We start from the raw sequence: 23,772 nt of genomic DNA on the forward strand, positions 1-23,772 counted from the left end.
ATTGAGAATTCTCACTGTTGCCGAGGATTCCCATTGGTCTTTTGCAGCCCAATGGGGATCTTCATGCTTCTTCCCTGTGTACAGGGACCGAGTTGCAGCAATTTGCATAGCCCGGGGCAGACGCATCTGCCTGCCTGGGATTATCGTGGACCACACAGAAGCACAGTCTTACTGCCACGGATCCGTTGCAGCGTGACAAGTGCGAACAACTTCTATGTATAAAGTTCACAATGAGAGGAGAACGAGAGAGGAGGTTATCAGATAGTTTAACTGCTTGCCGTCTGCTCCACGCCGATTGGCGTGAACGCGGTGGCTGCCCCAGGACCGCTCAACGTCAATAGGCTTGAAGTCCTGGGACATGGTTTTGCAGGACATCTCACGCGCTAATGCGCACGCATCTCCACTTTAATATCGGTCTCCCAGCGGCGACCGACTGTTAGATGGCGAAACTGCCGTCTGTTTACACTGTACAGCGCTGCGATCTACGGCAGCGCTGTACTGGGGAAAGCCATGCGACACAGCTGTCCCCCTGGGAGGCTTAGCAGCAATCGGCTGTCATAGGCTAATGCCTATGACAGCCGATCGCAGTGATGGGCTGGGTAGAAAATAAAAATGTCACATTTATTAGTAAAAAAAAAACAAAAAAAAAAAAATAAACAGGGCGGCAGGGATCAGAGACCACCAACAAAAAGCTCTGTTGGTGGGCAGAAAAGGGGGGGGGGGAGAGGAAATCACTTGTGTGCTGAGTTGTGCGGCCCTGCAGCGTGTCCAGTAAGATGCAAGGTCAGGTACAAGCCGGGTCAATAACCGATGATCAGAAGAAACGTAGTCAGGTACAATCCGGTTCGGCAACAGGTAATCAGAATCTTCAAGAAGCCTTGGTCAAGAGACAGAATCTACAGCAAGACAAGGCACTTGGTGTGAGCGCAATCTCAGCTACAAGCCCAGCATAGGCTATCACGGGCGAAGACTGAGGGCGCTCACCAGATACGAATACATGGACTGACCAATCAGAACTCAGTGTCAGCTGATCAGCTGACACGCAGGGAGACACGTGGCTACTGTTACCTAGCCCTGCCCTGCTCGTGAGTCAGCAGGAGGGACGGCAGCAACATGTGAGTCAGCAGCAGGGCCGGCGGCGGCCTGCTGACTCCTTACACTTGCTTTCTTACATGCAAGTGTTTTAATGATTCTGTCTTTTTAGCTGAGATCTGTAAACAAATAACATCCACTTGAAAGTATAAATCTGCTTCTTTGTGAGCAATTACCCTTTTAGATTTTATCATTTAAACAAGCTTGTTCTGCAAATTGTTTATCTGACTTTGGAGAAGGAATGAGTCTCCATCACCTTCAAATGTACCATCTAGACTTGATTAGACAGTATCTCAATGTGCTATAGTGCTTTCAGGTGTTGGTACCTACAGATAAGAGTTTAAAGCAAACCTGTCACATATCCGAGTGTTGGAGGAAAATATATATAGAGGTTAACTTTAGTCCAAGGAATAAACAGTTGCTACTAAAGCTCTCCACTGGAGCTGCTGTGTAAAACCGTACTGTAGACCTATAGTAGTATTTTAGCAGTGTCAGAGTGCCAGTCAGTGATTTTTACTTCTGTAAAACGGGTTTGTAAGGTTTTAAGTTGCCATTGGTTTCTCATATTTAACCGAACTTCATCAGACAAGATCAGTAGCAGCTATTCTAGAGATCTGCAAGAGAGAGATACCCACTATTAATCTCTGTACGTGTGACAGTGCCCTAAAGCCAACCAGATGGTAGACCAGCAAGCACCATCCTTTGGCCTAACAACTACAGTTGTTCCCATAGTGAGTGCTGAGCAGTTTCTGCTGACACAAGGCCTGTTAGTGCCAGTCTGCAGATAAACTTCAGCTGGCAGTATGCTTATGCAGCAATCGGTGGAGATTCTCTGGTTTTCACTGAAGAAAACGTTGCATAATAAGTTATTTTAGGGCTCCTTAACTGACATGATCAGATAAACATGTATGATCTAGCCCCAGTCCTAGTTGGAATAATGCTGGGATCCTTTTTTTTTTTTTTTCTACTGTAAGCAGGCCCGGTTTTACCTCACAGTAGCCTACAGACACAGATGTTCTGGCACCTTAGATTTCACCCTCCATGAGCCTTTAAACCCCTGCCAATCTTCACTGCAAGTGTGCTGGCTGTCCCAGCTGTCCCTTCTCCCTTACTTCCCTTGCCTGTCATAGGTAGCTACAGGTGCCACTTAGTCTTAGGTAGCCAGAGGTACCCTCAGTATGAAATTGCTAGAAGTGCCCCCAAATACTAGATAACTAGAGGAACCTTCGTATTATGGAGCTAGAGGTGCCCCCAACTAAAGGGTGATCTTGTCAGTGGAATGCTGAGAGCAGGATGAGTAACCTCTCATCAGGACCCTGCATAGGGAAGGAGGGAGGCGCTTGGGGAGGAGAATGAGCCGCCTTTTCATCATTAGGCACCTGTAGGCACGTGCCTACAGTGCCTTATGGTAAATCTGGCCCTAACTGTAAGGGCTAAGAATTTAGGTGTGTAAATTACACTTTAATGGAAAGTTGTAAAACTCTTGCATTTCAGAGAAACACTTCTGAGTCCAGAGAGTAGATAAAATGGTCAATAATTCAAGAAAGGACCTTGCAACACTTTAAAGGACTGTTATTTAGCTCAGATTATACAAATATTAAACTCCTTTTAGCTTTCTAAGGTGCGGATACACCTTTGATGGATGTAGCCTGCCGGGGATCAGGACCCAATCCCCTCGGGCGGCATAGACACACAGTTAGCTTTGTAGCTGAGGACGGGCTCTGTTGCTATGAGGAGGGTAGTGGCGGGATGACCGAGCGGCGGTGCATTACATCACGTGGAGGGTTGAGGGAGCGCCGTGCACAAAATGTGCGCTCCCCATGTGCGCTCCCCCTCCAGCTTAAGCTCAGCAGGACCCCCCTCCCTCACCTGGGTACCCCATGTGCGCTCCCCCTCCAGCTTAAGCTCAGCAGCAGCTGCCGCTATTAGTAAGAGGCAGCGGGCGGGGATGACTTGCCTCTTCCGTGTTCCAGCGTGCGTTCCACTGTCGTCACTTCCTGCAATGCCGCCCACTGTATTGTAAGTGGACGGCATTGCAGGAAGTCATGACAGTGAAACGCACGCTGGAGCGCGGAAGAGTACTCATCGTCGCCCACTGCCTCTTACTTACTGCTGAACTTAAGCTAGAGGGGGAGCACAGATGGGGGACCCAGGTTAGGGAGGAGGGAGTCAGACCCCCCTCCCCGCCGCTGTGCCCAATACCCCCTTCCTGCCTGCTACCCCCTCCAGCTTGGTGGCAAGTCTAGGACCACCCCTGGGGGCAGCTACTTCTTCTTCTTGCTTGAAGGTTGAGGCAGGTACTCTAAGATAGATAGATAGATAGATAGATAGATAGATAGATAGATAGATAGATAGATAGATAGATAGATAGATAGATAGATAGCAGAGACAATAGAGCCACTGTGCAACTAGGAAAGGCTGCAGTAAGACAGAAGGTATAGGAACTTATAGGATAGAAGAAATAAGCCGGAACATTTTGTTACAGAGTCTCTTAGTGGTAGCTGCAGGACCAGCGACGCAGATCTGAATATGGCTGATGTTTATTGTTCCAGTGGCGTACAAGCTGAGGTCAGCGAGACCTGCGGCCTTGTCCACAGAACAGCTTCTTGGTATGTTCTAGGTCTGCTGACAGAACTGCAGATTTTCTCATTAAGAGAAAATCCCTTAAAGGGCAGGTCTGCTCCTCAAGCCTTTTTGACTAACTCAGTCCAAATAACTGAGGCCTACTTAAATTATAACAGCCGGCTGCAGGCTAATTAATCAGGAAACGAGCGGCTGCTTCCTGTCAATTCACGGCGGGGGGCTCTGTGAATAGCCTGCGGGCAGCCGATCGCGGCTCACAGGCTAAATGTAAACACAAGCGGAAATAATCCGCTTTGTTTACATTTGTACAACGCTGCTAACAGTAGCAGCGTTGTACCAGATCAGCGACCCCCGGCCAATCAGCTGCCGGGGATCGCTGTCACATGACAACATGACAGACAAGAGCCTGTTAGAGGCTGCACAGGACAGATCCGTTCTTGTGCAGCCTCCGATCTCCGGGGAAGGGAGGGAGGAGAGGGGGAATCCTGCGGTGGAGAGGGCTTTGAGGTGCCCCCCCCCCCGCAAGCCACACGCAGGCAGGAGCGATCAGACCCCCCCCAGCACATCATCCCCCTAGTGGGGAAAAAAGGGGGCGATCTGGTCGCTCTGCCTAATGTTTGATCTGTGCTGGGGGCTGTAGAGCCCACACAGAACAGATCTCTGTAATCAGTGCTGGTCCTTAAGGGGGGGTAAAGGCTGGGTCCTCAAGTGGTTAAGGCAGCAGTCCACCTAACAAAAGGTCTCTTCCACGGGCATCTGAACTGCATTTGTCCAGCAGTTCTGGCTGCCGACTACGAGCGCCTTCCGTCTGCAATTTCATGCAGTCAATGGCAGTGTTTGTAACACCACGTGTCATCGTTTTATGCACTGTGTTTTTTCCTGGCGGCAAAAAAGTGACTTATCACGCCTGAGGATGACAACTGCCATGCTCAGATGCAACTCTATTGGGCGGGCGCTGCCAGTCTACTGCCACTGCTGAGCGCTACTAAGTGCCTGGTGGGGGTACAGGATCAGCTGAGTGGAAGTCAATCAGTCTTCAGCCTTCTCTGGAAAAGGCCTGAGCTGTTTTTGGTAAACTAATTCAACCCACGGATATAGAAAATTTATGTCGCACTCCAAATCATTAATGATTTCACTTAATTGCTCTGTTTAAAACAAACAGCAATTTCTTCCTGAATGCAGAGCATTTAACTTTTCAACCTAGGCACTTTCGCAGAAATTAAAAAAGACCATTACATGATTATAAAGTCATCTCTATTTTTTGAGGCTCTAAATTATAGATGCAGTACAGTGTGCAACCTCCAGAACTCATTTAATTGGCAATGATCTGTTTAAATTTTACATACTCATTTGTACTTTTATCCCTTCTCATAATGATACTTTGATGATTGGTTTTGAAATTTGCATCGGTTTTATTATATAAAGCTTTCTGCACACTAGTACAGCTTTTCCCAGAGGGTAGAATGTATGCCACTTATGATACGTGGCAGGGCTCAGGATTTATTATATGCAGGGTGACCTTGTGGGGAGAGTAACATCGATCAGCCAAAACATTAAACCCTGCTGTGTAATAATGTGTAGGCCCCCTTGTGTTACCAAAACAGCTGCGACTTGTCAGGTCAATGGGTACTGCAAGACTTCTGGAGGTTTCCTGTCGGATCTGCAACCAAAAAATGGATTAAGATGTAATGAGGCCCTATACAAGGTAGTACATTTGAGGGCCCCTTGTGGTCTTTTTGGTAATCTGAAGTGGAGAGAGAGAGAGGTCAGAGAAGGTGGCTGGTGGGCCTCTTGACACCCAGTAGGCTCCAGGCACCTGCCTAGGTTGCCTGGTGGCTGATACTTTTCTGTCTGGAATCAAGACAGTAGCAGATTCTTACTGGGGGATCTGGAATTGGGCTGAAATCTCAGAGATAAACTGTCAGATGGGAAGCTGGAATGCTGCTGTATATTTCTAAACCTTATCCTGCTGAAACTGTCTTAAAGGGGAACTGAAGAGAGAGCTACATGGAGGCTGTCATGTTTATTTCCTTTTAATCAATACCAGTTGCCTGGCAGCCCTGCTGGTCTATTTCTCTGCAGTAGTATCTGAATAAAAACCAGAAACAAGCATGCAGCTAGTCTTATCAGATCTGACTTTAAAGTCTGAAACACCTGATCTGCTGAATGCTTGTTCAGGGGCTATGGTTAATAGTATTAGAGGCAGAGGATCAGCAGGGCTGCCAGGCAACTGGTATTGCTTAAAGAGAGTCTGAAGCGAGAATAAATCTCGCTTCAGACCTCATAGATAGCAGGGGCACGTGTGCCCCTGCTAAACCGCCGCTATCCCGCGGCTTACCGGGGGTCCCTTCACCCCCAAATCCCCTCCGTAATGCAGGGGAGCGCTTCCTGGTTGGGGCAGGGCTAACCGCCGCAGCCCTGCCCCACGCGTGTCTGTCAGCGCGTATCTCCGCCTCACTCCCGCCCCTCTCAGTCTTCCTTCACTGAGAGGGGCGGGGGAGAGGCGGCGATGCGCCGCTGACAGACGCGACTGGAGGCAGGGCTGCAGCCGTTAGCCCTGCCTCCAGGAGCGACCAAGTCTGCGACCAAGTGTCGCAGTGGGGGGTTTGGGGGTCAAGGGACCCACGTTTAGTGGCGCCATTGCGGCGGTTTAGCAGGGGCACACGTGCCCCTGCTAACTATGAGCTCTGAAGCGAGATTTATTCTCACTTCAGAGTCTCCTTTTTAAAAGGAAATAAACATGACAGCCTCCATATACCTCACTCTTCAGTTCCCCTTTAAAGGACCACTATCGCGAAAAGTTAAAATCTGACAGAACCCGACAGGTTTTGGGGCAATCAATCTCCTCGGGGGATTCTCTGGGTTTTCTTTTTCAACAGCATTTCCCGAACAGCAGTTTAACTGCCAAAATACATTAAATAAGATACCAGCCAGCCTCCCTACTCACTTGCACACTATTTTGTCAGTTAGGGCCCGTTTCCACTAGTAAGTGATGCAAATGCGGCTACCTAGCCGCATCACTTCCGCCGCTGGCCGCATCACTTCCGCATCTCCTGATGCGGAAGTGAATTGAGGAGATGGGAAGCGGCTGCGGGCGGATGCAGCCGTGCGAAAATCTGCAGCATGCTGCAGATTTTCTGATCGCTCTGCACCGCACCACACAAAATGCGCGCAGTGTAAACTCTTCCACTGGCGTACATGTGTTTCACCACACCCGCGGTGCGATGAGGCTATGTAGCCGCATCGCACCGCTCCTAGTGGAAACGGGCCCTTAGACTTTGCAACTGCTGTTCAGGAAATTCTGTTGAAAACAAAGAAAACCCTGAGAATCCTCCAAGAGGAGATGAACTGTCCCAGAACCTGTCGGTTCTGTCAGATTTTAACTGCCTACTTTTTTCACGATGGTGGTCCTTTAAAGGGAACCTTACCTGAGAGGGATATGGATGTTTCCCTTTTAAACAATACCAGTTGCTTGTCAGTCCTGCTTATCTCTTTGGCTGCAGTAGTGGCTGAATCACACACCTGAAACAAGCATGCAGCTAATCCAGTCTGACTTCAGTCAGAGCACCTGATCTGCATGCTTGTTGAGGGGCTGTGGCTAGAAGTATTAGAGACACAGGATCAGCAGTAGGGTCAGGCAACTGGTATTTAGTATTAATTATCAGTTTAGGTTCCTTTAAAGAAACCTGTTGCCATGAAAGGGGTGTATGTGGTCAAAAGAGACTTTGATTAAGCGCTACATATCAAATAACACCTACAGAAAAGTTTCCCAAAAATATTTTTCCCAGGGCATCGCACGGCCTCCACTGCCCTGTCCTATTCCAGTAGTTTATCTTTGTCAGGTAAATGATGCAGCCACCTCCAGCCATCCACAGAATCTGTAAAAAAACGAACAAAAAAAAAACTGCCCACTTTGGTCTAGCCCAGACACCACACTTGGCTATTATGGACGCTTTTAGTTAGGATAGGGGTCTGCATGGACATTGTGACGGGTCTGCAGCAACATATCGTCATGTGCAGCAAACTCTGAAGCATCGCTGGAATGGGAATTTAAAAAAAAAAAATTTATATTTATTTATTTATAATCTATAGAGAGATAGATATATAGATATATAGATATAGATATAGATAGATACAGATATAGATATAGATATATAGATATATAGATATATAGATATATATATATATATATATATATATATATATATATATATATATATATATATATATATATATATATATATATATATAGATATATATAGATATATATATAGATATATATATAGATATATATATATATATATATATATATATATATATATAGATAGATAGATAGATAGATAGATAGATAGATAGATAGATAGATAGATAGATAGATAGATAGATAGATAGATAGATAGATAGATAGATAGATAGATAGATAGATAGATAGATAGATAGATAGATAGATAGATAGATAGATAGATAGATAGATAGATAGATAGATAGATAGATAGATAGATAGATAGATAGATAGATATATATATATATATATATATATATATATATATATATATATATATATATATATATATATATATATATATATATATATATATATAGATATATATAGATATATAGATATATATATATATAGATATATATATATATAGATATATATATATATAGATATATATAGATATATATATATAGATATATATATATAGATATATATAGATATATATATATATATATATATATATAATGTATGTCAGATGTTATCAGCAGAAACCTTTCTCAAGTGTTCAGACTTTAGTCAGCATTCCAACTAATGCCTGCAAATTAGTTGTAGAGTAACCGCTTTAGAGCACAAACTAAGATATTAGTGCCCCCTAAACTGAAGCCAAGACAAATATCCTTTCATGGACAAAAAAAAGCGGTTTTAAAAAGAAATGACACTCTTGTTGAGAATAACTCCTTGCAATTAATCCTTGAAATATATAGAGCAAAACTGAAAGCAAGCATTACTTCTGCATGATTGCTATTTTTTCAAAAGGCTATAAAAACAGACATTTCACAGAAGCAAGCAGATAGAGGTGCCAAACTTTGCTGCTGGTCAGTAGGAATAGTTCAGGTGTTGAAAATGAGTAGCATTGGTTCCTGTACTGTGCACCTAATTACTTTTACAGAAAGTTGGGTGTTTCTGGACAGTTTAGTTGCGAATTGCTCGGAACAGATAACTGTTACCATGGTTTAAAAGATGCCAAGTTTGAGCTTACCACTAAGTGAAATGTTCCATTAAGTGCAATACAAATTACTGTATAAGCTGGGGCAAAAAAGTTGTTTGAAGATGAGTTGCAATAATCAATGTAATGTTTATTTAATGTTTCCTTAAATTCTTGTTACACACATGAAAATGCCAAGTGCAACCCCGTCAAATATATATATTTTTTATTAGTACTTAAAACATAAAATTAACATTAACACAACAAAAGAAGAAAAAAACTATTTTTCCTATGAAGTGGAATGACTCCATCTGTAGGAACAAAGTCATTCAATCAGTGTTCAAAAATTATTCCTGATCGCTCCCAGACATATCCTCATACTCTTAGTGATGGTGAATGCATCAGAGAGGAACTAGCTGCTTTGTCTTCTGCCAAAGGCATTGGAGACCTCCAGGCATGCAGAACCCCTGTAGTCTACATAAAGAAATCCTATGAGGGATATTTTCTCATGGGGACTTGAATAGGCGTACATGTAAAAAGTGCGCAGCGGTAATTTGGGTGCCGGCGGAAGGTGCTAGTAGAATGTTGCTAAAAGTACTGACCTGCTACTGGGAAGTGACTCCAATAATCATTATTTTTTCTTTACCAATATTTTACTCTTGCCGAACATTTTCACACTAAACCTCCCTCTACCTACCTCTAACACTAACCTATCCCCAAGCCGATATCAGTGCTGCCTTCCGCTGCTCAACACTTCCTCCCATATTTGCGTTTTCTCTATCAGGTGCCGCTGGCGCCCAAATTGAACAGTGGATGCAGCTATTATGACACTTAACATTGTGGTCTATGCTTTGCCCAGTTTACCGAAATGGCTGCTGGCATCCAAATTAACTGCTTCACTTGATAAACAAAAAGCATAAATAAGCACAAAGTGTAACCAATGCTGTAAATACACGACACTCCTACACAGTAGGAGGCACAGACATACATAGACATACATTGTTTAGAGGTCACATGGTCATGCCTTTAAATGACCAGCCATCTGAGGGAGGAGAGTGTAAGTTTCATGCTGTATGGCTCATGAAACCGGTTTTCTGTCCACTTTGCTTCTGTCACTGATTGTACTGCTAATTAACACCTTTAGGTTGATTTGTGAACAGTTTTTTCATCAAATGTGATCTCTCAAGAGGTTTGTTTTGTTTTTTTAACAATTGAATTGTACTTTGAAAATCCGTTTTCTTTCAGTTTTAACTGAGAGCAACTGATTAAGCGTAAAAGGGCCTTATCCACCCGCATCGATAATTACCTTTCCGTTACTTTGCATCTGAAGAAAAAATTGTACTGTTATGGGCACCTTAATTAGGGTTAGTCTGTTAGTTACGGGTTTAGTCTGTTTTAAATTGTGAATCTTTTGGGAGTGAAAGCTTTCTCTTTTTTTTTTTTCCTTTTCTTTTTTTTTTTTCTTCTTCTTTTTTTTTTTTTTTTTTTTCACGGCTTGGTTTTCAAATAGAGAATGCAAAAGTGAATGTAAAATGCATGCAATCATTAGAACAAGCCGGAACGCCAAGCAGATTTCTCTCTAACCTTTCCCAATTCCCCTTGCAGGTGTACCCAGGATTGATGGTGACAGCCGGCCTTATCCATTGGATTTTAAATATGCTGAACATCACAGTGCACATCAGAGACGTGTGTGTATTTCTAGCACCAGTCTTCAGCGGCCTTACATCAATTTCCACCTTCCTGCTCACTCGAGAACTGTGGAACCAGGGAGCAGGGCTTCTAGCCGCCTGTTTCATTGCTATAGTGCCAGGCTACATATCCCGATCAGTAGCTGGATCTTTTGACAATGAAGGCATTGCTATTTTTGCACTGCAGTTTACATATTATTTGTGGGTAAGTAATTGGATTTTCCTCTTCCCTGTAGCCTTTCTCCACGCTCTGGCAGAGAAACAATAACTACCTTTATGAACTGCATAAATTGTCTGCACATTCATCTGCATTTTCCTCACACACCACTGGCTTTTCAGCATACCCTGTCACAATTTTAAGGAATGAATAGAAGTGGTGCTGGTTTTCAGTTGAATTTCAGTGCAAAGCCATTTTTCTCCATTTTTTTAACATGTTCCTGTCAGCTGAAATCTACTTCAAGTTTCCATGTGTTCTCCTGGGCTGCCTTAAGCGGCTTCCTCTGCTAATGGCTATTCATCCTCCGATTTGTGATGTTCTAGGTTTATATAGTTCACAGACAGGCTCTTCTATATGCAAATGACCACAAGCAGAATCTCATTTCTGAAATGGTCGTGTCCGTTTGGCAGGCACAAGGTTGGCGTGCCAGTGTACCGCATCATTAGTGAAGATGGCAGCTTTATTGTTGCTTGTAACTAAAGTGCCAATGTAAATGTTCTTAAAGGAAATCTGTAGCTCAAGAAATAATGAGGCTGTCCATACTGATAACCTTCTGAAAATGTTAGTTTCTGGGTTGCTTGTGGGTGTAATTTGTACTTTGACTCACTGATCTGGAACAAGCAGTCAGCTAGTGGAGTTGGAACGCATTATCTGCATACTAGTTCCAGATGAGAGACTTAGAATATTGAAGCCATTAGTTCTGACAGGAAATTACCACAGGAAGACATAAAAAAGCCATGACAAACTCCATATTTCTTTCGGCACAGATTATTTTTAAAGCATGTCACGAAAACTTAATTTTTGATTACAAAGGAGCTTTATTAAGCAATAGCTTTGCAGTTGACAAATATATAGTATGTCATTGTATGAATTTAAGTGCATTTGAAGTGAAAAATGTAATTAAAGTTACACCTTAGAAGAGCAAAGCCTCTGAATAGTCCAATGGCTTCCCTAACCTCCTCAACCCTACCTATCCAGTGCTGGGACCCTCTGAACATGGTTTATAAGGGCCTGTTGAATATGTTTACCCCACCGTGCTACCGTCCATGTACATGCGTAGCAGCATAGTGCAGGTATAAGTGTAAGCATCGTAGCTGCTCGTGTGCTCCTTTTTCCTCCAGGAATCAGCAGCTCCATGCTTCTGCACAGGAACGGGTTGTACTTTGACCCACGCAGTGCTGCCATTAAGAGGAGGGACCCAGCAAGCAGCGGTGGGGTCGAGGAGGTTCAGAGAAGCTCTGAATGATTCTATAGACTTCTCTTTACTGAGGTAAGTATCTAAAAAGCAAACCTAAGCTTAACTTCCCTGTAACTGATCTCAACTCTGTTTCTTTATACCTCAAGAACCTTGTTTTGCTTATGCACACTGCCATCTGAGAGAAGAGCAGCAGAATGTGTTGTCTCTGTGTTATGGGGGCTGTCATCCTACCCTCTGCAGATACTGAAAGCAACATCACAGGAATTTGAGACCAAATGTGCGCGTGTGTGCACGCTGTGGAGGTCATTGGGCTGTACCAATATTACTTCCATGGACTTGGAGGAAAATATATCCCAACAGCGGCTCTGATCTTCCCCTGTGGGCAAATGTAGCCTCCTAAAAGTCCTTTGGTAGCTGGGGAACCCATTGCTATTGATGTGCTCATTATAAATTCTTAATAGTTCTTTATAGAGTTATAAATATTAATTTTTATGTAAATGAAAGGTGTATATGAATTTACTGTGCCATTCTTTTTACAATACCCTGATTTCATCATAGTGCCACTTAAATGTTGGATTGCCTTCAAAAGTTTCTATATAACAGGAATGAATGGCTGAACTATAAGCACCAATATAGTGATTTTAAGTTCCTGTGAACTTGCACTGAACTTGGCAAATGAATAAGCTCAGTTATTGAAAGGACCCAGCTTAGCTCAAAAAATACTTTTTGGTATGATCTTTAAAAAGAAAAAGAGGATAAGTGCAGCCGTTATGTTATGCATTCTCTGAAAGACTGTAAACAATGTTGGTACATCCCAATGACTTACACCGCACAGGGGAGCATCCTCAGATGTGGCATGTTTCACAGCTTGTATGGCTTCCCCATTGTCAGCTCACTTGTACTGTATTTGGTGTACTGCACTTGTGCTGAATTGCACAGCTAACCGTGAGGGAGTTTGATGTGCTACACTGCCGTATGGGTAGCATAGCAGGTTGTGAAATATGCTGCAGGGGTGCTCCTGAGGGTATGAGGAAAGGTGTTTGGATTTCAGGCGGTCAGGAACTGGGAAACCCTTTGGTAATGATGAGCTGTGGGAGGAGGCGAAGAGAAACCGATACAGCCGTCTGGACAAGTAACTGACCGCTCCCTGCCGTCCACTCTGCATAGCCAGCCAGGCTGGAGAAGGTACAGTTCCTCAGCAGCAGGGAAAATGTGGCCCTGCAGCACACACATAGCTTACTATGTGTAGCTGCTAAAGGGTTAACGGCCCAACCTGTCAGCAGATATTCATAATGTCAACTCTCTGTTCCAACTGAGATTGTGGGAGATTGAGGTTCTTCCAATTAAAAGCAATAACCCAAGTTGCCATCAGATGAAAAAGCAATACTAGAAGCTCACCATGATCTGTAAGAAATGAGAACTCCCACAGCCCAGCTGCTAGGCCCGAGTTGCACCCACACTCACTGCTACTTTATTACTGTGTTATTCGCTACTGGACATGGCATTCCACTTCCCTTAAGAACTATTTCCTACCTTTATTAGTGCTTTGCAAGAGGTTTTGTTATTGGATTTTATCACAAAATAGCTCTGTAATCCAATTTTCAGCCAGTGGAGCTGAGGTTATTACAGTTCAGATTTCCATGCATATTTAATGCAAATTAACCACTTTCTGCAAAGTGGACATTTATAAACCTCTTATTTGTACACTAATTAGTGCAAATAAGAAATTTCAATAAACATCCATTCTGCTGAAGTGCACTCACACTGGCGCCCGTTTTAACCCTTCAGTGCATGGTGTGAAATGGTTAAATACAGCTTGGAATTGGGCACAGCCGCTTGATTGGCTTTGTTGTAAGCTGCATGCAATTTTCATGCAGGCTAAAATCAGTCACATCTAATGGTGGCCATACATGGTACAATTTTTTTCATCCAATCTTACCATTTCCATGTAGTATAAGGGTAAATTAAGTGAATTTATTGAAAGGATAATTTAGGCAGTTCCCTTTATATTACATAGAAATGGTAAGAGTGGATGAAAAAATTGTACCATGTATGGCCACCATAAGGGTTTGTTTTCCCTCATGCGACTTTGGATATGGAAACACAGCTATAGAAATCAATAGGCTGCTGTCTGATTTGCATGCAAGGGGAAAAACAGATGCCATGCAGCAAAAGGGTCATGTATGCAAGTCCCCTATAGCTGTGCATGGCATGGCTGGCCTAATTAGGATTTTTCAAAATTGACTGACTCTGACATCGCACTTCTCTGCAATCTATTTGCACAGAGGAGGAGCTTGTTGCCCACATCTGCACTAATCCAGTGACTAACCTCAAACTTAGGCAATCCCGTATTATAGTCTGTGTTAAGAACTGTGACTTTTTTACATGGAGTCCAGCTGAGGCTTGCAATGTATAGAACTAAACTTAAAGGACAACTGAAGTGAGAGGCCTATGGAGGCTGCCATGTTTATTTCCTTTTAATCAATACCAGTTTCCTGGCTTTCCTGTTGATCCTTAGCCTCTAATACTTTTATCCATAGACCCTGAACAAGCATGATCAGGTGTCTCTCACATTGTCAGATCTGACAAGATTAGCTACATGCTTGTTTCTGGTGGTGGTCAGACATTACTGCAGCCAAATAGATCAGACGTGCTGCCAGGCAACTGGTGTTTAAAAGGAAACTCATATGGCAGTTTCCTTATTCTTCTCAGTTCAGTTGTCCTTTAAGCAATTGCATTTTTCTTGGCAACAGCAGAGTTTCTCCGTAAGGTATCCGGAGCCCTGGTTTTCCTTCCCTGCTGCAATAACTCTGTTTGTTCCACTGTGAGCATAGATACCCTGATGAGGGATGCTCCTGCAGCTCCACAGATAAGCAATATTTTATGCATCCGCCTCTAATCATTTACTACACGCTCTTGCTTTTTCTTCACTGTGTATCATAAGGTGTGTGTATATATATCTATATATATCTACCGTACTTTTCGCCGTATAAGACGCACTTTTTCTCCCCAAAAAATGGGGTGAAAAAGTCCCTGCGTCTTATACGGCAAAGGCAGGGAATCCCCGACTTCCGAACGCCCGCCGATACGAACCGCCGCTATGTCGGGGATTCCCTGCCTATTTCCCCCTGTGCCTGGCTCCCCGCTATGTGTCTATCCTCCATCCGCCCCCAGCTTACATGTCTAAGCCCCCGCTTACATCGCCGGGTCCCCCCCTGTGTATGCAGCGGCAGCGGGCAGTAGCTTACCTCCTCCATCTTGTCCACGGCGATTGAAGACATCCGGCTCCTGTGGGCGGCTTCCTCTACTGCCGGCTTCTAATGACGCGTCATCGATGACGCGTCATTACAAGCCGGCACTAGAGGAAGCCGCCCACAGGAGCCGGATGTCTTCAATCGCCGCGGGCAAGATGGAGGAGGTAAGCTACTGCCCGCTGCCGCTGCATACACAGGGGGGGCCTGGCGATGTAAGCGGGGGCTTAGACATGTAAGCGCGTGGTAGGATAAACACATAGCGGGGAGCCAGGCACAGGGGGAAACATGGGGGGGGGGGGGCGACAAGGCACAGAGGGGGCAGACCAGAGGACACAGAGGGGGCATACCATAGGACACGGGGGCAGACCAGAGGGCACAGGGGGGACCAGAGGGGGCATACCAGAGGGCACAGGGGACCAGAGGACACAGAGGGGGCAGACCAGAGGGCACAGAGGGACCAGAGGGTGCAGACCAGAGGGCACAGACCAGAGGGCACGGGGGACCAGAGGTCACAGAGGGGGCAGACCAGAGGGCACAGGGGGGACCAGAGGGGGCAGACCAGAGAGCACAGGGGAGACCAGAGGACGCAGAGGGGGCAGACCAGAGGGCACAGGGGGACCAGAGGACACAGAGGGTGTAGACCAGAGGACACAGAGGGTGTAGACCAGAGGACACAGAGGGTGTAGACCAGAGGACACAGAGGGTGTAGACCAGAGGACACAGAGGGTGTAGACCAGAGGACACAGAGGGGCAGACCAGAGGACACAGGGGGAACATCACAGGACAAAGGGGAGAGACCAGAGGGCACAGGGGGGAGTCCACAGGACACAGGGTAGGAGACCAGAGGACACTTGGGGTAGACAGGGGGAGATAAGGACACATGAGGTACACAGGAGGACACCATTTGGGGGAGGACATGTACAAGATGCTCCTGAAATATGGACGCACCAGGTTTAGTTTATATTTTTTTCCCCTGTTTCTTGCCCTCTAAACCTGGGTGCGTCTTATATTCCGGAGCGTCTTATACGGCGCGAAATACGGTGTATATATATATATATATATATATATATATATATATATATATATATATATATATATATATATATATATATATATATATATATATATATATATATATATATATATATATATAATCAGACCAAAAGTTTGGACACACCTTCTCATTCAAAGAGTTGTTTTTTTTATTTTCACTACTATGAACATTGTAGATGCACACTGAAGGTATCCAAACTGTATTCACACACGTGGAAGTATAGTACATAACCAAAAAGTGTGAAACAACTGAAAATATGTCATATTCTAGGTTCTTCAAAGTAGCCACCTTTTGCTTTGATTACTGCTTTGCACATTCTTGGCATTCTCTTGATGAACTTCAAGAGGTCGTTACTTCATGGTTTTCACTTCACAGGTGTGCCCTGTCAGGTTTAATGAGTGGGATTTCTTGCCTTATAAATGGGGTTGGGACCATCAGTTGCATTGTGTAGAAGTCAGGTGGATACACAGCTGATAGTCCTACTGAATAGACTGTTAGAATTTGTGTCATGGCAAGAAAAAAGCAGCTAAGTAAAGAAAACGAGTGTCCATCATTACTTTAAGAAATGAAGGTCAGTCAGATCAAACAATTGGGAAAACTTTGAAAGTGTCCCCAAGTGCAGTCTCAAAAACCATCAAACGCTATAAAGAAACTGGCTCGCATTCGGACCGCGCCAGGAAAGGAAGACCAAGAGTCACCTCTGCTGCGGAGGATAAGTTCATCCGAGTCACCAGCCTCAGAAATCGCAGGTTAACAGCAGCTCAGATTAGAGACCAGGTCAATGCCACACAGAGTTCTAGCAGCAGGCACATCTCTAGAACTGTTAAGAGGAGACTGTGAATCAGGCATTCATGGTAGAATATCTGCTAGGAAACCACTGCTAAGAACAGGCAACAAGGAGAAGAGACTTGTTTAGGCTAAAGAACACAAGGAATGGACATTAGACCAGTGTAAATCTGTGCTTTGGTCTGATGAGTCAAAATTTGAGATCTTTGGTTCCAACCACCGTGTCTTTGTGCGACGCAGAAAAGGTGAACGGATGGACTCTACATGCCTGGTTCCCACCATGAAGCATGGAGGAGGTGGTGTGGGGGTGCTTTGCTGGTGACACAGTTGGGGATTTCTTCAAAATTGAAGGCATACTGAACCAGCATGGCTACCACAGCATCTTGCAGCGGCATGCTATTCCATCCGGTTTGCGTTTAGTTGGACAGTCATTTATTTTTCAACAGGACGTAGACCCTAAACACACCTCCAGGCTGTGTAAGGGCTATTCTTCATCAGGCAATAAACGTGGGGACAAACAGAATTTCAGCAGTAGCAGGAGTAGCGCCTCACTGAGGCGCTGCTCCTGCTGAAATTCTGTTTGTCCCCACGATTATTGCCTGATGAAGCGGGCGTGGCCTGCGAAACACGTTGCACTTTTGGGGTACTATATAATAAATGTGATTACTATTATACAGACAGTCTTTCGTGTCTGCTTTATGGAGGTAAGTCCACCGCTTCCTCCAAGCAAATTTTAGAGGTTTTATCCACTTTTACCCTGCTGGCGCCTCTGTTCCCAGTTTGCTGTACCGTGTCCACCCCTGGTGGAGGGGTGATCTACCCCTTTTCTGATCTACAGAGAGCGACTTCTGAGGGCTCGTTCCCACTGTTGCGACGCGATTTTGGCCGCATTCCGACGCTTGTAAAAACGCATGCGGATGCGTTTCCGCATGCGTTTTTACCCGCGATTTCGCATGCGATTTCGCATGGCAGGGTGCCATGCGAAATTAACCATGACACTGCCAGGGCAAAATAAAATTGAAAAAGGTGCGAAATCGCACGCGAAATCGCGGGTAAAAACGCATGTAACAAACGCATGCGTTTTTACTATTAAATACATTAGCGGCGATTCGCACGGATTCCCGACGCAGGCGAAATCGTTGGCTCTTTTGTGCGTTTTTTTCACGCTGAAAAAAACGCACCTCAACAACGCTACAGTGGAAACAGGCCCATCCATTTGCATTACATGTGCGGATCTGCATGCGTTGGACGCATGCAGATTCGCGATAGTGGGAACGAGCCCTTAATCCTGAGTGAGGACAGGTCTAATCTCCTCAACAGCCTATACAGTGGTTGCCTTTGTGGTAACCCACGTTTGTGAGTATACTCTTCTCACGAATTATCTTTACTAATTTTATGCTGAACATACTTCACTATATTGGGCTCTCGGTTTCTCTAACCTAGAATATGACATTTTCAGTTGTTTCACACTTTTTGGTTATGTACTATACTACCACATGTGTTAATTCATAGTTTGGATGAGTAGTCATGAAAATAAAGAAAACTCTTTGAATGAGATGGTGTGTCCACACTTTTGGCCTGTACCATGTGTGTATATGTGAGTACATGTGGAAAAAAAAAATATAATCCTATTATTATGCTTTCTTTGACGTAAGGTAAGCCTCTTTTTCACTTTAAAATGTCATTCCGATTTGCGATTTTTACTGGATGCTAGCAACACAAGAAAAACGCAGAAAAAACGCAGCATGCAGGACTTTTTTGAATCATCAAAAATCGGAATTGCATTCAAAATCGGAATTGCGTGTAGTGTATAGGTGCCCATTAACAGTACAATTTTTCACTAAATGTGATCTTTTGATGCGATTTGAACGATCGTAACTAATCAGAAGGCAATTATTGTTCATTTAGGCCTTTTTCACAGTGGGACGTTAAGGTCGCACGTTATGAAAATTTATAACGCAGACTAACGCACAGCAATACAAGGTCTGTGTGACATTCACAGTGCACACGTTGCATTGTGTGTAACTTGTAACAATATTTAGAAAGTGCTGCATGCTGTGCGTTTAGCAATAAATTTGCTGCGTTGTGTTGCACATGCTCAGTAATGTTTTTTGTTTTTTTTATGTAACGCATGCGCCATTTTCGTTCCATCAGTATGCGACGAAAACGGCGCACCAAGAGACACATAACGCAGTGCAAAATAACGTCCAATTTCATAACTTACATGCGCTGCGTTAGGGGCACATTGTGCGACTTTGTCGCATCAAACGCAACTTCCCACTGTGAAAGAGGCCTTACTGAACAATTCTTTCTTCAAATTCCATCATAAAGTCCAATTTGCGGATCAAGCTTATCCTATTTAGCAATCGACCAAAGAATAGTTCTTTATCGATTCTTCATAAACGGCAAATTTTCTATACAGTTCGATCATAAAAATCGCATCGAAAGATCGCATTTGGTGAAAAGATTGTATAATTAAAGGACATCCGAGGTGAAAATAAACTGATGAGAAAAACAAGTGCATCTATCTTCCTTCTCCTAAAAATGACTTTTTTTTAGATATCACACAGTTTTAATTTATATTTAAAACTAGTTTTTATGGTTTCATTGTCTCTGCTCAATGACAGCCTCATTGTAGTATGCCAGAGCTCAACTCTATAAATTATGAATAATTGACCTATTTATCTCTTTCCTGCTCCCAGAAGCCATTTACTGAAAGGAAAGTGTTTTATGGCTGTAATTACTTATCAGTGCGGGTTATGCTATAGTCCGACCCGGACAGAAACTGTCACTTCCATACCTGCAGTAGACAGAGGGATGTGGGGGTGAAAAAACAAGGGGGGGGGGTAGTCCAGTGCACTCGGGTTGTCGTCCAATCAAAATGGCCTGCCGGCCGAGGAATGTTCTCACCTGGATCTGTGGCTGACTTTCCCAAAAGGGGTGGCCAGCAGAAAGGCTTTGTCCCACTTGGACCGGGGACCAAGTCTTGGCAGAAGTCCTCCTCCACAAGCCGTGCAGACGATGGCCTTCTTCAGAGCTGTACTGGCAGGCCACTGCTCTGGTATATTTTCCACCTAGCCTGAGTGCTATGATGCCGCTATAGGCGACTGCACTGTCAGGCAATCGTAGGTGGTAAGTGTGTGTATAATGGCTGAAGCTGCTTTTGGCTCGACCCCAGTCTGCCGAGGTGAGATAATCTGATCGCAGGCACCTCCCTTTTAGAGGGCTCAACCCTCTTTCATCAGGCTAAAAACCTAATAAAATATACCAGAGCAGCGGCCTGCCAGTACAGCTCTGGAGGCTATCGTCTGCACACCTTGTGGAGGAGGACTTCTGCAAAGACTCGGTCCCTGGTCCAAGTGGGACAAAGCCTTTCTGCTGGCCACCCCGTATGGGACAGTCAGCCACAGATCCAGGTAAGAATATTCCTCGGCCGGCTGGTCATTTTTATTGTATGACAACCTGAGTATGTCTTTCTCTCCCCCCCCCCCCCCCCCCCCCCCCCCCACCCCTTGTTTTTTCACTTATCCCCCTGCATCCCACTGTCTGCTGCAGGTTATATACTACCTAGAGTGGCAGCAAGAGAGCAGCACTATCTGACAACTACACAGACCTGCACAGTATTGTCAAGATCTCTCCCTCTGTCCATCACAGGGGTTTAGGCTCCTTTCCTCTTCAATCCCACACCTGATGTTTAACTCTTTCAGGCAGAGAAAGAAAAAAAGGAACACAGCCAAGTTATTTGTGTGTTTGGCACTGTACATACATATGTCTATCTCATCGTGTCACATCGGTTGTCTTTTTAATAGGTGCCTTTTAAGAGCCCTGAATTGAAGTTAAAATGGAGACAGAACCAGTACACTGACATGTTTGTGAAATGTTACCTTTCATAGGATTTGTAGCTGTTAAACTGCAGCTGTGATTCACACTCCTCTGTCATATTGTATAACCAGAGGAGAGAGACGGCCATTTTTTTATTTGCAGCTTCCTGAATGCCACTTGGAAGCTGAGTGGATAATGATTGGCCATAATAACCCAGCAGGTGTATTGTCCAGTGACAGCCAGGAGACTCAGTACTCTGAGAGACTGAAATGGTAGTGTCACCTTCCCAGCTGTGCGACTTGGCAGAGGTGTTGGCTACTGTAGGTTAATGAAATTGCACATCTTTCGTTAGATTTATCAGTTAGCCTGTACATATTTCAGATTTGTATGCGATTGTGTCTAGAATTCCACTTTAATGACGGTGGCTGTCCGTTATTTAATACTATAGTTATTTTTATAGTTAAAGGGACTCCGAGCAGTGCAGAAACTATGGAAAGATGCATATCATTTTAAATCTCTCTTTCTCCTCTTTCCAATGATATATAAACCACCGCCCTACGCCTTTTAGTTTTCGCTATTTTAACGATCGAAATTGCCGCGGCTGCAACTTCGATCGCGACAATAGAGAAAACTAAAAGGCGTAGGGCGACGATTTAGGTGTCGCCAGAAAGAGGAGAAAGAGAGCTTTAAAATGATATCCATCTTTCTATAGTTACATTGTATTACACAGGGCGACTTTTTCTCAAAGTCAGCAGCTCCATTCAGCAGAAAAAGTCGCCCTGTGTAATACAATGTAACTATGGAAAGATGCATATCATTTTAAAGCTCTCTTTCTGGCGACACCTAAATCGTCGCCCTACGCCTTTTAGTTTTCTCTATTTTCGCGATCGAAGTCGCGGCAATTTCGATCGCGAAAATAGCGAAAACTAAAAGGCGTAGGGTGGTGGTTTATATATCATTGGAAAGAGGAGAAAGTGAGCTTTAAAATGATATGCATCTTTCCATAGTTTCTGCACTGCTCGGAGTCCCTTTAAACCAAATCTGAACAATGCAAATTATGACAAAAGTACAACACAAGCAGAGGGTATCATCTTTGGAGACTACTTGTCAAATTGCATAAAGAGGAACTCTGAAAATAATGTAATAAAAAGCGCTTCATTTTTACAATACTTATGTATAAATGATTTAGTCAGTGTTTGCCCATTTAAAAACTTTCCTCTCCCTCATTTACATTCTGACTTTTATCACATAGTGACATTTTTACTTCTGGCAGGTGATGTCAGTGGAAGTCTCCTTCCACTGATATCACCTGCCAGCAGTAAAAATGTTGATTGCCTTTTGGCAGTTGGAAATAGCTGTTATTTCCCACAATGCAACAAGGCTCCCACAGTGTGATGTCAGTACATCAGTGCTGTGAAGCACTGACATCACGTGGGGGGATGTTTCATCATAAAATCAGCCGTATAGAGCCCCCTGATGATCCGTTTGAGAAAAGGAATAGATTTCTAATGGGAAAGGGGTATCGGCTACTGATTGGGATGAAGTTTAGTTCTAGTTTATGGTTTATCTTTAACATGTCAAATTCCTAAATGGTTCCAAAGTGGTTGAGGCCCATTCACACTGATTAGATTTTTGAAGTGTATGCGCTTTTTGCCGAATGCAAGCACACCCTGATGAACATAGTAGTTGCGATATCCTTTTCGCGCTGCTGCAATTTGCTTTTCATCCAAACGTAGTACTTGCAGGATTTTTTAAAGTTCTTTAAACAGAACACAGTTTTGTTTTATTTAAATATTCTAGTCTGTTTAGGTGTGCTTTAAAATGTAAGCTTACTGCAGGTAGTGCCCGACTTACAAATGAACCAGAAATGTGAAATTTGATTATGTGAGAAGAAGAGAAGAAAAGGTTCCCAAAAATACCTTGTAGTTTTTGAGAATCAATTAAAAAAATCAAAGAAAAAAAAAAAAAAAACACGTAAAATGCCATTTTGCTGCAGTACATTGTTGGAACGGGGACAGAGCTGGCAGTGGGGGTGGGGGACATTGAGCACATGAGGGAACAAAGGTGACACAGTGGGGGACGCTGGAGGCACTTTGGGGGCATAGAGGAGGTACAGGGGACAGAGATGGCACTGTTCTAAATTAAGAATGGATTCAGGTTAAGAACGACCCTATAGTCCCTGCCTCGTTCTTTAACTCTCTGGGGGATAATCCCGAGCTGAGCTCGGGGTAAGCCGCCACAGAGGTTTTCTCAGGCCCTGGTGGGCCGATTTGCATAATTTTTTTTTTTGTTGCACGCAGCTAGCACTTTGCTAGCTGCGTGTATATACCGATCGCCGCCGCTCTGCGCTGATTCGCCGCTACTCGCCGTGCCGTGCCGCTCCCCCCCCCCCCCCCCCCAAGACCCCCTGCGCAGCCTGGCCAATCAGTGCCAGGCAGCGCTGAGGGGTGGATCGAGACTCCCTCTGACGTCACGACGTCGATGACGTCATCCCGATCGTCGCCATGGCGACGGGGGAAGCCAAACAGGAAATCCCGTTCTGAACGGGATTTCCTGTTTGCTTTGTATGCCGGAGGCGATCGGAGGGGGTGGGGGGATGCCGCTGCACAGCGGCTATCATGTAGCGAGCCCTGGGCTCGCTACATGATTTAAAAAATAAAAAAAATTAAAAAATAGTGTTGCGCCACCTCCTGGGCGATATAATTGTATCCCCCCAGGAGGTTAACCAAGGACTACCTGTATTTGGTTTAAAACAAAATATACATAAGCCATTTTGTAATTTTATTATTCAAAAATTAAAATTTTATGTAAATTTGGCACAAGCTATGGCTTTTACAAATTGCTAGGATGTTCAAATGTTACACCTTACAACTG

At 44.2% G+C, this 23,772-nt stretch overlaps 1 protein-coding gene across 1 annotated transcript in view; it reads left to right on the forward strand.

The window, feature by feature from the left end:
• Positions 1-23,772, forward strand: part of STT3B (STT3 oligosaccharyltransferase complex catalytic subunit B) — a 181,086-nt gene that overhangs the window by 78,053 nt on the left and 79,261 nt on the right. The window contains exon 3 of the mRNA XM_068236220.1: positions 10,485-10,772. Within this exon, the coding sequence (XP_068092321.1) occupies positions 10,485-10,772 (288 nt within the window). The remainder of the gene's footprint in view (positions 1-10,484; positions 10,773-23,772) is intronic.

This window comes from Hyperolius riggenbachi, chromosome 5, assembly GCF_040937935.1.
Source record: "Hyperolius riggenbachi isolate aHypRig1 chromosome 5, aHypRig1.pri, whole genome shotgun sequence".
In the NCBI taxonomy this organism is placed as follows: Eukaryota; Metazoa; Chordata; class Amphibia; order Anura; family Hyperoliidae; genus Hyperolius; species Hyperolius riggenbachi.